At 40.5% G+C, this 15683-nt stretch overlaps 1 protein-coding gene across 1 annotated transcript in view; it reads left to right on the forward strand.

The window, feature by feature from the left end:
- zc3h3 (zinc finger CCCH-type containing 3) overlaps positions 1-15683 on the forward strand; it is a 100725-nt gene that overhangs the window by 52586 nt on the left and 32456 nt on the right. The window contains exons 5-7 of the mRNA XM_050054370.1: positions 8800-8963; positions 13747-13825; positions 14231-14386. Of these exons, the coding sequence (XP_049910327.1) occupies positions 8800-8963; positions 13747-13825; positions 14231-14386 (399 nt within the window). The remainder of the gene's footprint in view (positions 1-8799; positions 8964-13746; positions 13826-14230; positions 14387-15683) is intronic.

Here is a 15683-nt window from a genome sequence, read left to right on the forward strand (position 1 = left end):
CTGTTTAACTCCAAAGACCCTCCGCTTTTATCAGTTTGGGGCTATTGAGTGGAGCATGAGCTCATATTCTCTGCTCTTAACTACTGAGTGCTGCTCTTCATCTTTGGCCTATCAGACCCACTGATCCCTGTCCTCATATGTTCTCTGCTCTTATCTCTGTGCCTGCTTATTGCTGAACCCCTCACTCATGGCCATGCATCTTTAAAAAAAAAAAAAAAACAGCACATAGCCCACAGCCCTTACATGGTGGTCCAGATGTTTCCAATGTCTTCTTAGCCTATATGGATTCTAAGTTGCATCGTGTTTAAAGTTAGATTCTAGGACAGGGGCGTCAAACTTATTTTAGTGCATGGGCCAAATACCGTCCAATTTGATCTCAGGAGATCCGGACCAGTAAAGCCATTGGATAATAACGTAATAATAATAACACATCCCCTTCTTTGAGTGTAAAGCAGTTCAAGTACATTCTGAAAATGTACAATCCAGAATCAGATGATGCACAGCCTGAGATGTCTTAAAGGTCCTATTTGTAGGTTTTAGGGCCTGTGTCCACATGGCTTTTTTTTTCTCAGCGCCAGTGTCTTTTTTAAATCGTTAACAATGAGGAGAGAGCCTACAGAAAAAGTGCCATTCCCAGCGTCTTTTTTTGAGAGCGATCCGGCTTTTTTTGTGCGGCTACTCCCAAGGCATCGAGTTGAAATTCTCTGAGCTTTTTAACAAGCCAGTGGTGATGTCGCTTGCTGCTGCTCCTTTAGCTAGGCTACTGTCACAACTCCTGTGTAGTAATGCTGGCCTCACCACACCAAACTAAAGTGAAAGCCTTTGAGAAAACAGGTTAAGTTGTCCCCTGCCTTACAAACCATTTACAAATCTAAACCTTCGGTAGTCTGTAGTGATAGGATTCCACCAATGCTGTTTAAGACAGAAGGCTGATGCAGATTCTTTTTTACTGAAGCTGCTGATTCAATATTTTGCACAATGTTAGATATCTCTAAATAAGACCACAATAAGTATTATTATTCCTATCTTTATTATTATTGTTATTATTGTGATTATTATTCTAAGTATGTATTCTGGTCATTTTACATGAAGCAGGCTACTCACTATTTAAGTTGTAACTGAAACCTGGCATCTCCTAGCCCTCCCAAGTGCATCAATATCGGCTGTGCGAAGTCATGCAGTGGGCCAGATTGGACCCTTTGGCAGTCTCGTTCTGGTCCCTGGGTCATATGCTTGACACTCCAGGGGTAAATTTCTTTTTTTTTTTATCATAGTTTGTTAAACATTGAAACATCTCTTTTGCATAGACACACTCACAGGGCAACACAAGTACAGATGAGACTGAGTGAGATTGCTTCAATGGATATCATGATATTAATATTTTCTTTATGTATATATATTTATCACAGAATGGCAAGTCCATGCAAGATTACATTTAGAATATGTAAATTGATGTCTAACACAACTAACTGCTCCATTGTTACATATCTGAGGAAATTCTTTACACATGTAAAACATAAACCCTCAGCAACTTATTAATTACTTTATAACCAAACAGAAATCAATATCCACAGCAGTCTGATCTGTATCTGCCTGATTAGGTGAGGCAAATTTATTTGTGTAGCACCTTTTGAACACAGAGGTAATTCAAACTGCTGTATACATGAACATGCACGAAAACATCATTTAAAAGCATGAATTTTAAAGAGATAAAGATCGATCAAATCAAACATTAAAGAGGAAAATAAAATCAGTTGTACATTTTCCCACCACACATACCAAGTTTACAATCTAAACCCTCGCAGCCAGTCAGCTGCAGACATTTTCCTGCAGGCCCATAGGAGAAGAGGTTTCCCTACCCAGCATGCCGAGCTCTTACCTGTTTTCAGCCATAACGAGTGTGGCGGGTGATTTAGTGCTGCACGGCAGTTTGAAGGAGCGGGGGAATCGGCTGCAGTATTTCAACCCGCGCCACCAGAAAATAGATATAATCTCAACATTAACTCCATTAATAGTAGCAGGAGTTGAATTAAGAAAGCCGTAAAGCATGCACACTGGAGGATAAATTACAGCCCAGCCCTCCCTTCATCCCTCTCACACCCTCCCTATTTTTCTCTCTGCTGTCCCTTCTTTAATACCCATTTATTTGCTCTGTTCTTTGTTTTTGTTTTCTCTCTTCCTGTTTAATAGGATAAAATAGGAGTTTTGTGTCACATCCTACATAAAACTGTTTGAATTCATCAAAGTCTTATCTAATTTCTTGGCTTCTGCTTGCATCTATCTTTTTCTAACTTACTTCTGGCATAAATGTTAAACCCCCCAACATGGCAGGACCCTCCACCCCCAAATAAGTCTACTATTTTTGAGCGTATTCATCTACACACACACACACACACACACACACACACACACACACACACACACACACACACACACACACACACACTCACTCAGTCCAGGCGCTCATCTCCTTTAGTGCTTCAGTATCGATCAGTACAGGATGTAAGAGACTGGGCAATAAAGTGAAGCAGCGCTCCCTCTTCTTCACTTCTCTCCTCCTTTTCCCGCATTCACTCCCCCATTCATCCCCCTTTATACCCCAATTCATTCATTTGCTCATTACTTATCACATTAGTCATCTCCCCGTCACCTACAGTCATGTGTTCGGATCTTCCTCTGCTGCTCTTCACACTCTACTCTTCTCAGATCCTCTCCGGGGTACTTCTTAATGTTATTTTCTACCCAAAGAGAAGATTTTCTTCATTACAGCCTGCTCCTTTTAAGTTAGATTTGATAGGATTGTGATGCCTAACGACACTGCTTTGGTTTCCTTAAGTGCCTGAAGAAGAGCAGCAGTCCTTACTGTTGGAATTAGCCAGATGACTGTTTTTGCTGTGCTCTGTTTCAAGGGTAACTGTTTCCCAATATGAGCTCACTAATGCTTGGGTTGCAGACAAATAGACAAGGGCAGCATTATTCAGAGCAGTCGCGCGACCCTCCAAATTCTTCCCTGTCACTAAAACAAAAGTCGGATCATTCATCAACAGCGGCGGTAGTGCTGAATCGCGCTCTCCTTTATCTGTGCATCGCATGGTCAGAGCAGTGCACATACACACACCTGCCTGTGTACACACACACACTTACGTGCATACGCGTGCAGACTAGTCACAGGGGAGTTTCTGCATGCCCTTGCCCACTCCTTCATTTCTTCTTTTTCTCAACATATTTTTACTTTTTGAGGAGTTTATGTTGTTTTACTTTGACCTCCAGTCATCTTTTTATGTTTTACAACACAACTAATTAAGTGGGAAGTACAGAGATTACATTTCAGGACTGAGACAACTAGGTGACTAATGGATTAGTCCTCTGACAGAAAGTTGCAATAAACAGATTTATTGTTTAAGTCATTCGTCTCGCAAAAATGCCAAATTTTTTGTTATTTGACTTTTGGTCAGCCAAGATAAGATATCTGAAGACTATTGTTTTATTGCCATTTGCATGGATCAAACGTCTACAGAGTCCTGCACTGTCCTGATTTACAAGACCCACTCCCAAACTGACACTGTAACATGCAGCACCGCTTGCACCCCACCACATGCACATATTTGTTCCACAACCAGAAATGACCTGTCGATGTAAGATCTCCGGCCCGACTCGTAACCGCAAATCCTGTATTAACCTTGCGTTGATCAAATTATTTGGTTAGGCAGCATGTTTTAAGTGATCATTTTGGGAGATACCTTACATGTGGAATTGAAAGAATATATTTATAAACAAAGGAAATTCAGGAAATACAATTCAAATGAATATTTTTGCGTATTCCCCTAATATTGAGCAACACATCTCCACAGTTAACATGTCTGTTATCCACACACCTGATTAAAACAGCCCTTATTTCAGGTGGCACAGAAAACAAAGCTGACACACAAAGTCAGCAGTCAGACAGGTTGCAGCGTTAAAACATTACATTTAATTATCATCATCCAATTTTTATTATTATTTTTTAAGAGCATTTTTGGGCCTTTTGACTTTAATTGATAGGACAGTATTAAATGTGAAGGGTGGAGAGAGAGGGGTGGCACTCAGCAAAGGGCCACAGGCTTGAATTGAACCCATGGCCACTGCAGCAAGGACGTTGCCTTTGTACATATATTTATTATCCAACACCCGCAGTCCAACCAGCATGTCCTTTGTTTAACTCAGAACCAAACCTGGAAATAACATTAAGACAGAATACCACCCTTGAATCACCTTGCTTGTAGGTCACCTGCTGGGTGCCTGTGGGCACCAGACCTGATGTAGAACTCCTTATGATTACATTAGTACGCAAAAGTCTTTTTGATTAATTGATAATGAACAGATAATCTAGAGTGGCCTTATCAAGCTTCTGAGACTAAACTGAACCTGACTGAACAGTAGAGCTGCAACGACTAATCAAGTAGTTGTGAGTAAATGTACTTTAAAGGGAAAGTTCTGATTTTTTGAAGTGGGGTTATATAGAGCACTTGTCCATAGACAGTATATTATATACAGTAATGTCAGTCAGCACACCCCCAGTTCGGAGGCTAGAGTCTGACACGGAAGGTAAGCAGTCTACTGCTGTGGATGGGGGTCACCAACAAAACGTATTTTAGCCACCTAACAAAAAGTCCCACTTAAAAAATCAATATCAGTTCAAATATTCAGTACATTAAGCATATTTTCACCACATTAGCTAACTGTCAGAGAGCGATGTCCAACATGAAAATGAAGATGTTATATTGCTCTCTTCATATCCAACTCCATTAAGAAAAACAGTGATTTAACAATGCTGAACACAGGAGCTGCTGGTACACCACTGCCTCAGACAATGACTATGTTTGTGTTATTGTGTGACTTTGATGTTTTAATGGGTTAGTTTGGATTCACTGAAGTCACGCACTAATACAAACTAACTAAGTGATTGAAGCAGTTTAAGGGCCTGTTTATATGGTTCCATATATTTCTGAAAACAGTTATTTATCTTTGCGTTTGCACCTATCATTTACATGTAACCGGCATTTATCTTGACGAAAACGGAGATGTTCAAAAACGGCTTCCAAAGTGAAAGTTTTTAAAAATATCCGTTTCTATGGAGACGTGTAAACAGGATAGACGGAGATTTTGGAAAACGATGACGTTGCAATCCAGTTCGCGCATGCCCATTAGGCACCCGGGAACCACATCAACAATGGCGGATATATGCCGGGTTGTTTACGTTTTGTTAGCACTTTTGGGACTACTTACGATCTTACAAATGAACTTAGCACTGCTGCATCAACATCACCGCTACATCGGCGCACAAAGACATCTGCTGTGCCCAATATTAGTAAGTGCATAGCAGCTAACTATGCTACATAAGGTTAAAATGTAGTTCAGCATTGTTTTTATCACTAGCGCCAAAAGGAAAACAACTCGCTGTGCTTGCCCAGAACGTTCTTCTATGGTGTTTGACATATGTCGTATTGCCACCTACTGGCCTGGCATGCTAAATGCAGCAAAAAGCTGCAGTTTCTGCGTTCGTGTAAACAGGGATATTGTTTTCACAACCTATCGTATAATCCCGGAATTTTTTTTTATATGGGATGAATAAAAATACGTTTTCCATCGGTATCCATGTAAACAAGGCCTAAGACCAGCAGCTCCCGTTGTACAGTAAGTGAACTTAAATTACTGTGTTTTGTCAGTGGAGTCTGGTGGCTTTGATGAGAGCATTGATGGAGACCTGAAGCCATTTACGTCTCTCCCGTAGGAATTGGCTGTCTGACAGAAAGGTAAAGCTGTGAAAATATTCTCAGCATAGCAAACACTTAAGCTACTGTTGACTTTTTTAGGTGGGACTTTTTTTTAGCTGACTAAAATACATTTTGTTACTGCTCCCCAGTCATAGCAGTACATCACTTTGCTTCCATGTCAGGGTCCAGCCAGCTTCTACAAACTGGGGGCGTGCCGACCTACATCTACTGCATCTAATACACTGACTATTGAAAAGTACCCCACATAACCACACTTCAAAAAATCTGAACTATCCATCTTAAACCAAAACAAAGAGCTAAAAGACTAAGTATTGTGATAATGCCACATTGGCCCATCACTATGAGTGGCCTCTTGTGTACTACGTGTTGTTTTATCCATTGTCAATATGGAAAATATTGATTATTACAGCTTTAAATAGTCCAGCAGTTTGTATGATGGTTCTAAGGAGTTGTCCCTCAGGATGTGTAGTAGAAAGGAAGGTAGTAGTGCACAGTGTGTGTTCAGCATTGAAAGAGCTCCCCCCTGGTTGTCCAGCTGTGGAGGATTTGTGCATCAGAATGGCCTGGAGGGTCTCTGATAACAGATATTTCTCTGGAGGTCAAGGACATCACTGAGAACGGGACAAGGAGAGTCTGTAGACAGAGAGAAAAAACACCTACTCCTTTTTGAAGGATATTACGACTTTTTTGATGGCTTGATTCTTATGTTGCTAACACTGCTTCTGTTCTCCCTCCCTCTCCCCTTCTCTCATTACAGGCAGATTACCATATTGTAAAGGTAATCTGCTCCTACAGAGGCTGTTTTCTCTAATGGTGTTCAGCCTGAGGGTGAAACTCATTCACATGACTGTGTATACAGTCGCACGGAAGTCTGAGAACATTTATGCACAAATGAGGCTTGCAGGACACATTGACCGAAAAAGTCAAATAAGTAAAAACACTGATATGTTTACTGTTGTATCAAATCAGTTTTTCTCTACATGTTGACAGTACTTTGAACATGGCACTTTAGTCTGAATCTGTTTTGACTCTCTACTTTTGCATGGCTGTTTTCTTTTATACTTGTACAAATTATGTGTTAAGTGTTTTGTTCAATTCCTATTAGATGAGATTTGGGTGGTGTTAGTGTGTTGTAGGGCTGCACATTTAATCAAAATATTATTGAAATCACAATATGGCAAGGGGCAATATCCAAATCGCAGGAGCTGCAATTTTTGATAAAGGTAAAATGTGTCACAACATGCCATTACAGATGAAGCACTGTGGTGCCACAGAGATGCCTCGGCCTATAAATCATATTCCAGACATGAGGGAACATCCTTGGTTTTGTACAGAACCCAGAAAAAAATCACATCATCACTTTTTTTTCTCTGCAAAAATTATGCAAAAATTACTATTCCCCTTAAAATCACAACTCAATATCTGTGAAAGAATTGCAATATGACAGCCCCAGTGTGTCGGCTCCTCTACAAGCTTCTGTGACTCCCAGTTGTTTACATGTACCTTCGCAGAGGTGTTCATATCGATCAATAACATATAACACTTCCATCAACATTTCCTGGCAACAATAATGAACAACTGCATTTTGATGAGGAAATTGAATTGAAGTTGAATTGGCAGTTAACACAACCTGTCAGCAGGACAATCACTCTGATGTTCAGACTCAAAAAACCCCGGTGAGAAAACATCCTAACAGACTGGGTGTTACACCTCCAGTCTGCCCCCCCTCTGACTGCAGCCCTGGTTCAGGGTTAACTGCCGTCTGTGTTAACTGTTCATGTCATATCCCCATTAACCTCCATTGTGGCTCCCCAGGCCGCCCCGGTCCTTGTTTAAGCCTCCCTGGGTGGCAGTCAGCGCTCCAACATTAGCCTCCATTACAGCTCCCCTGGCTGCAGTTGCCCTGTGTAGGGCAGCCACTGATCTTGTATCAGTGAAACTGAGTGTCTGTGTTGCTGAGTTATGGCGCGCAGTCAGGTAGACCGTGTACATGAACGCAGCTGATGGCTGATATTTGCTCAGTTTTTTTCCTATTTGCAGCAGTGCAGCAGCTCTCCGCCAGCTGCAGCGCGTTAAGCGTCCGTGTCAGTTGTTTTGTGCACGGCGTGCATTCGGGGTAACCCTCTCTTTTCTCTGTAATGGGAGGCATGAACTCTCGCTCCAAACCCATTTCCAGCCCATCTGAAATACGGCAGCAAATTACCTCCAGCGGCACCCTGCACACCAGCCCCAATCCGCCCCAAATAGAAGTGACAGGACAGCGCAATTTATCGCCATAACCCCTGCACCGCCCCACCACCACCAAGCAGCCCCATACACACTGCAGGCTCGCACATATCTACCCCACACATACACAAGACTACTGAGTGACTTCTGAATGGTGAGCGTGTGTGTGTGTAGAGGCCTCTGATTGTGTGTACTGTACATACTGTAGCAGGAGTGTATTGTGATACTGGATGTGTGTGTGTGTGTGTGTGTGTGTGTGTGTGTGTGTGTGTGTGTGTGTGTGTGTGTGTGTGTGTGTGTGTGGTCGGTCTCTTCGCTCCAGTGTAGGGGCCAACCTCACTGCTCTGGCCCCCTGCCCTGCCTATTATCTCATTGATTTCCTCCTCTCCTCTTTTCAATTCTCTCCATTTCCACACTGCCGTCCTTTCCATTAGAGGAGCAATTTAACAGAGTGCTGTGACATGGGAGGGAGAGAGAGAGAGGGAGGGAGGAGGGGAGACTAGAGGATGGGAAACATAAAGTGAGGAGGGGAGACATAGTGAAGGAGCTTGAGGGAAGACAGGCAAAAGAGGGGTGGAACTGAGGGGGGGTATGAGCAGATAATATTGTCCAGGCTCAGAGAACGGCATGACTGAAAATTTCACACAGTTTGTAAACTGAGCATAACAGATGATTCTAATCTTTCCAAGGTGTAATAAGCCAGAATTGTCCTCTAAGTAATTGTATAACTGTAAGTTCCAGATTTGTTATTGCTTATTTTTGTTGACTGTTGCTCATCTTCTGTCCCTCTTCCTCTCAGGAGTTTCCTTCAGAGCCGTATGCGAGCTCCCCACGACAGACACCCACCATCCTCTCAGCACTGGAAGGGAAGTAGCATGTGCTGGATCCGTGGCTCCCTGTACCGGGTGTCAGCCAATAAGCTGTCCCGCACGGTGTCGTCCAACATGTCAATTAACCGAACAGGTACTCTGACCATCACTTCCAGTGGTCTCTGACAACTCTGACTGTCCAGATTCTGTGCAGTCCCACCGTTGACTTTCTTCATCAAAGATGATAAAGAAGTGTAATAATTCACAGTGTAGGCGTGGATATTTAAATTCAAATCCTTAATGAGAAATTTAATAATTTCAAACAAGTTTGTACAGAGCCCCACAATGTTCTGGTGGGCATTTTTTTCTAAAATTATTTGGCGTTCCCTTGCAATTCCTTTTGCATTCCCTCTGATACACAAAGGCTCAGCTGCATAATGATATAAGTAGTATTAGATATTATGTAGTAGAACTCTGCAGGTTGTGACCACAGTGCGTGCATATCAGTGTCATTTTACACTCACATCGTAACACATAGGTCATCTGATATAAGCACTTCCGGTTTAAATCCTGTGCAGTTTAAAGGGACAGCTCACCCCTAAATCACAAATACATATTTTTCCTCTTACCTGTAGTGCTTTTTATCAACGTAGATTGTTTTGGTGTGAGTTGCTGAGTGATGGAGATATCAGCCGTTGAGATGTCTGCCTTCACTTGAATTTAATGAAACTAGGTGGCACTCAGCTTGTGGTGCTCAAAGAGCCAAAAAATAGCTTTGAGCAATGTCTCTTTCCAGAAATCATGATGCAGTTGCTCAAGATAATCCATAGACCTTGTTATGAGCAGTTTCATGCAGGAACTATTTTCTCTCTTCTGAACTACACCCTCTAACCCAACCACCTTTGAAAAGGACACGTACATCCACTGCCAGCTTACCTAGCACCACTGCGTTAGCTGATGTTACAGCCCAGCCAAGGAGAACGCCATTGATGTTTTCACGCAGCCACAAGCCTCATGTCCATGATTAGATGCATGCTTGGGTGTTGTAGTTTTTTTTTTAAATAAAATAGTTCCCACATGAAACTGCTCACAACAAGGTTTATGGATTATCTTGAGTAACTGGGTCATGATTTCTGGAAAGAGACAAATATATTTCTTTGGTGCTTTGAGCACCACAAGCTGAGTGCAATCTAGTTCCATTTTATTAGACAGTAGGCAGACATCTGGCCAATATCTCCAACACTTTGCAACTCACACCAAAACAATCAAGACCGATGATTAGCACTAGAGGTAAGAGGAAAAATATGTATCTTTAATTTTGAGGTGAACTGCCCCTTTAACAGTGTTTTCTTGGGCAAAGTTAATAGGCGCAATAAAGAGTAGCCACACTAGAGACACTGTAGCCAAGTTTGATTCTCTGCCTTTTTTGTATATATTTTTCATTTATTCACTTACAGTGCATAAGCGTACTATGTTGTTGGAATCTACAGCGACTTTGGATTCAAATCTGAAAGTATAGTGTATGCATCACTTTTTAAATTGTTATTTCAGTAAAAGGACATAAAATTAAAGGGGTTTGGGGTTATTGGGTGCTGTACAGACCTTTTCAGTGTTGTCTGCACACAGGCACCTGTACAAGAACGTTGCCGGGATAACACACAGTCTCAAATTAGCAAAATTTCAATCTAAATCAGGAACTGTAAGCAAACAAGTGTAAGAATCTGACCTGTTATTTAATACTAGCATTTGATAGTCAGTGCTACAGACACGTCAGTTGGTACCAAAAATGTACTGAGGTTTGAAACCCAGCTCTACCCAGGACAAGTGTGTGTGTGCACCCTGAGGTGATAAAGGAGTGTTTATTCATGTTTGTGGCTGCAGCTCTGCCCACATGCACTCTAATAGACTTACAGGAGCTGGCTGGATTTGCCATCTGAAATAATAAAGTTGTCATCTGTCAGAGCAGAGAGGGGGAGGGTCTGGAGAACTGGACGGTGCAGATTAAAGCCCGGATCTGCCCCTACCTCCTTCACACTTCTTATACACATTCTGTAGCAACTACACCTGCAGGTGAAATTGAAGAGCTCCATTCTGTTGAACTCGTGACCTGCATCCCAACCTACAGATTCCTGCATCCTCTAGAAACACACCTCAGGTGTTCTCCCCAGCAGGAGGACTTGTGATTCAACATCTTCCCCCAGCGAGCTTCACATTTGTTCTTGGTCTGTAGCCACAGGCCTGTAATCCTGCTCTGCTTAAATCACACCAGAGCGCACACTTGATGAGAGCTTTAACAGCCAAAAAGAGTTCCAAAATTAGAGGTCTGAATAAGATCGACTGCCATCTGTAACCCCAACCTCCTCGTCTCCCTGCCCACTTCTCCACTCCTCTCATGGCCTCCAACAACCCTACACACGCACACACCTACACACACACACACACACACACACACACACACACACACCCACACACACCTTTCCCTCCAGTGTTTGTGAAGTGCATTGGGTACATAGTGTTTTGATGTTCTCAGACAGGGTTGGACGTCACGTTTGGCTTCGGCACCAACACGTCAAACCACCACAGTATAAATAACCAGGCACATATCAGGTTGTTATTGCATTTGGCTGCACAAACACACACTCAGACAGCTTCACTTCTGTCATATCTGACCTGAATGGGTTTTATAGTAATTTTTAAAATGTTTTATTTTAGATAAGACTGATGTAAGATGACACAGTGATGACAAGCAAGATGAATATATTTAAAAAAAAAAAATTAGGACTACATCATGTCAACAGACAAAAATGGGCCTCCACTCTCCTTTCAAATATATATCCATGTCTTCCTCACCATGCCAAACTAATTGCTTATAATATTGTGGTAACATTTCACAACATGAATCGGTAAGGAGGAGTTAATGCATTGTAGGACTTGTTCCTAGACAATCTATCATGTTGGTACTGGCAAGATAGGCAAAGACATGTTTATGTAAAAGCACAAACAGCTGCAGATGAGTATTAGTTAAGCTATAAATGCTTGATTATACTCCATAAACTTCACTTTATCACCACTCACACATTTGCATTCCACAAATGCTGAAGTAAACTGTGTGTTCTCCTACTGTTAAGTCCTTGCCTGCTATTGAGCACAAGAAGCCCATAAGTATTCGAAATTCTGTTTACATAGTCATGTTTGTATATAGAAATTTTATGAATCAAAAATAAGCTCCTACATACTGTCAAATCTTTTAGGCAACGTAATAAGAATCTATACATCAATAACCGACTCATTCAGTAAGTTTCAGTGAGCATGTTATGGTGCACCAGTGCCACTCCAAAATAATCAAATTAAACTTATATTTATTATCTATGTGTAATGTCAATTGACCAAAACAGTTACATGTGTTCATTTATAATATCAATAAATATTAAGTAATAAATAAATACATAAAATGATTCCTGTAAATCTGAAATCTGTCGGAACACATAAAAAATTTAAATTATGTATATTTTTAAAAAATCAAAATAGAAATTCATTCATTCATTCATCTTCTAATTGCTTCATCCTCTTGAGGGTCGTGGGGGGGCTGGAGCCTATCCCAGCTGACATCGGGCGAGAGGCAGGGTACACCCTGGACAGGTCGCCAGACTATCGCAGGGCTGACACATAGAGACAAACAACTATTCACGCTCACATTCACACCTACGGACAATTTAGAGTTATCAATTAACCTAGTCCGGAGTGCCCGGAGAGAACCCACGCTGACACGTGGAGAACACGCAAACTCTGCACAGAAGGGCTCCCACACCTGGGATCAAACCGGCAACCCTCTTGCTGTGAGGCGACAGTGCTAACCACCATGCCGCTCCAAAATAGAAATAAAAAGTAAAAAAAATAAATTAAAGTAATTTTATTGTGTGTATATATGTGTATATATGTATATATATATGTGTGTGTGTGTGTGTATATATATGTATATATATATATGTGTATATGTGTATATATATATATATATATATATATATATATGTGTATGTGTGTGTATATATATATATATANATATGTGTGTATATATATATATATGTGTGTGTGTATGTATATATATGTATATATATGTACATATATATGTATATATATGTATATATATATATGTATGTATGTATGTATATGTATGTATATATACGTATATATACGTATATATATACGTATATGCATATATAGATTGGTAGAATTATTACAATGTTTTTGGCCATGACCAAAACCTCAAACACTAATTATGACAAATTTTATACAATTGTCTAATTGTTAGATACTTCTATCTAATATCCCATTAGACTCTAATAAGATAATATGATGAAATGATAACATTTCATATCTGAAAGGTCAAAGTTCAGAGTCACTGTGGCATCATAATTTTTTGCAAAAGCACTCTTCTGGCCATTGTTCAACTCCATTACTCAGGAACCGAAGGGGAGACATTTGGTCAGTTACTGAATTGGTGACACTGATCTTGGGTGCCCACCTTGAAACTGCTGATTGTAAAATCTTCTTTGCTGACAGGTTGAAAATGTGAGTAGAGCATTCACGTTTCACCGAAAAATACACTTAATACTTTCCTATCAAATTCCTTCAGAGTCTTCACCACATATATTATGTGAGCCTGGACAGACAGGGAGTGATTCTAGTTTTGCTAAGTAAGCAGTTTTGAAAAACCAAATGTTGGATTTTATGTTGGTTTGCGACTTAAATGACACAAGTGGATTGACCTTATTGAATCTGGACATGAGATAGCAGGGACTGCAGCTATTTTTAAAACCCAAATAGTTTATAAGGATTTCATCACTCCACCGTTTTTGTTGATTTACTTTGTAAGTTATTTGCTTGATTAAACTGAAAACAGAACAAATTGCTCATGTGTCCCTTTTCTCCACATTTAGGAAGGTCTTTTAGCACTGCCCAGGTCTCACCCATGAGTCCTACTTTCAACCGACCCTCCAGTTCTCGTCATTTAGCCAGGTAAGCTTTTCACACCACCAACATGTTTCATCTCTTCTCAGCAGAGGCACTCAAGCACAAGTAGTGTGAACATTTATATCCAACTTATATGGGCCATCCTGCTGGCTCTCCTCATACAGAATCACCATCATGAAATCCAATCCAGCCAAGACTCTTACATTTGATCCTCCTCTCTCCCTCCCCCAACATTAACTGCCTTTCACCACTGTCAACTGAGTGCTGTAAAGCCAGAAGTAATCTTTTAAAATTAAAATTAGCATATGGTGGATACCTTTACCCCGAAGCTCCCCACAGGGCTGAGAGTTTAAACTTTAATCCTGGCACAGTTTGTCCTCTTTGGTTACCTAAAGCTGCTTGTTATTGATTTGTGGATACCTGTGGTTTGTCTGTGTTTTTCCAAACAAGCCGCGCAGTCCAGCGAAGTCTTGCCATAATCAGACATGCACGCCAGAAGAAGCAGCAAAAGCAGTACTGCATGTACTACAACCGCTTCGGCAAGTGTAACCGTGGCAACAGCTGTCCCTACATCCATGACCCAGACAAGGTCGCCGTCTGCACTAGGTAACATACAGTAAACACAGAAGAACATGCCATTTGTCATATGTGAAGGCTCAGGGTGGGGAGATTAGTCTTCTGTAAAGGTGGATAATCTTCCATTGCCACTGCATCCAGTGTACACCCAGTAGAGTTGTGAAGTGGGAGGTGTTATTTCGGGTGTCAAGGCCATGGCCCTGAAATAACTTTATGATATTTCAGGGTATTTTTGCGCTAATGATATTCTTGATGGAAAAAAATGTGTTATTGTTAACTCAAGAACAGAGAATCGCAACAAAATAAGCGATATACTTTTACATGTCAACCTGACAGTTTACCTTCAAATATTCAGTAAAAACTAAACGAAAATTATCTTTCATTTCTTTAGTTTGTAAACAACAGTAACTCAGAGAGATATTCAGATTCTGTATACAATATCAGTAGTTCAACAAAATAAAATCTATGTCAAATTACACATTTAAGAGCTCCCAAATACAAAAAAAATGTACCCTTGGATCTACATATATAAATCAACAGGTGATTTCCTTCTCTTTTAACAAAATCCTAAATAATTAGGGTCCGGGCAGCTAAGCTGCCAGGACACTATTGTAATCCTAGGTCTTCTTCTTCTTCTTCTTCTTTCTTCTTCCGAGGAAATCATACTTCCCATGGGTGAAAACTCACCAAACTTTGCACAAAGGTCCAGTCTCATGCCCGATATCCTCAGCTGTAAACTCAAGCCAATAGTCCTGATGGTGGCGCTACAGCAAGCCTCTAAAGTTCAAAACTTTGAAAATTCATAACAAATCAACCATACGTGCTACAACTTCACAACTTTCATCAAACTGAAGAAACTTTTGTATGTTTAAACCTATTAAAAATTATGAAGTTCATCACTCTGTTTTTTTCTCAAAAACTGTAAAACTTCTTAAACCTATCTCCACCCACAATTTTTGCTCAATTGACACCAAACTTGCTACAGAGCATCTTCAGACTGTCCTACACAAACAATCCACACAGATTTTTGATTTATCAAAAATTGAGCCTACAGTGCATCAAAATGTTTGACTGTACACGGTACTGTAAACATATACATGCAAATTTTTGCTAAATAAATCTTCAATGTTCATGAAAAAAAAAAAAGACAAAATTCTAGAGTCATGGTAGATGATGTGTGGCAAATTTCAGAATTTTATCTCAAAAACTGAATTTTTGACAGCATTTTGAATTTTGCTCTCATGTGAACAATTGGAGTCAATGTAAAAATGGCAATTTTAAACATCAGTTTTTCACTCATGGAGCAAATCAATCATTGTTACAAACA

The sequence above is a fragment of the Epinephelus moara genome, chromosome 10, assembly GCF_006386435.1.
Source record: "Epinephelus moara isolate mb chromosome 10, YSFRI_EMoa_1.0, whole genome shotgun sequence".
NCBI lineage: Eukaryota > Metazoa > Chordata > Actinopteri > Perciformes > Serranidae > Epinephelus > Epinephelus moara.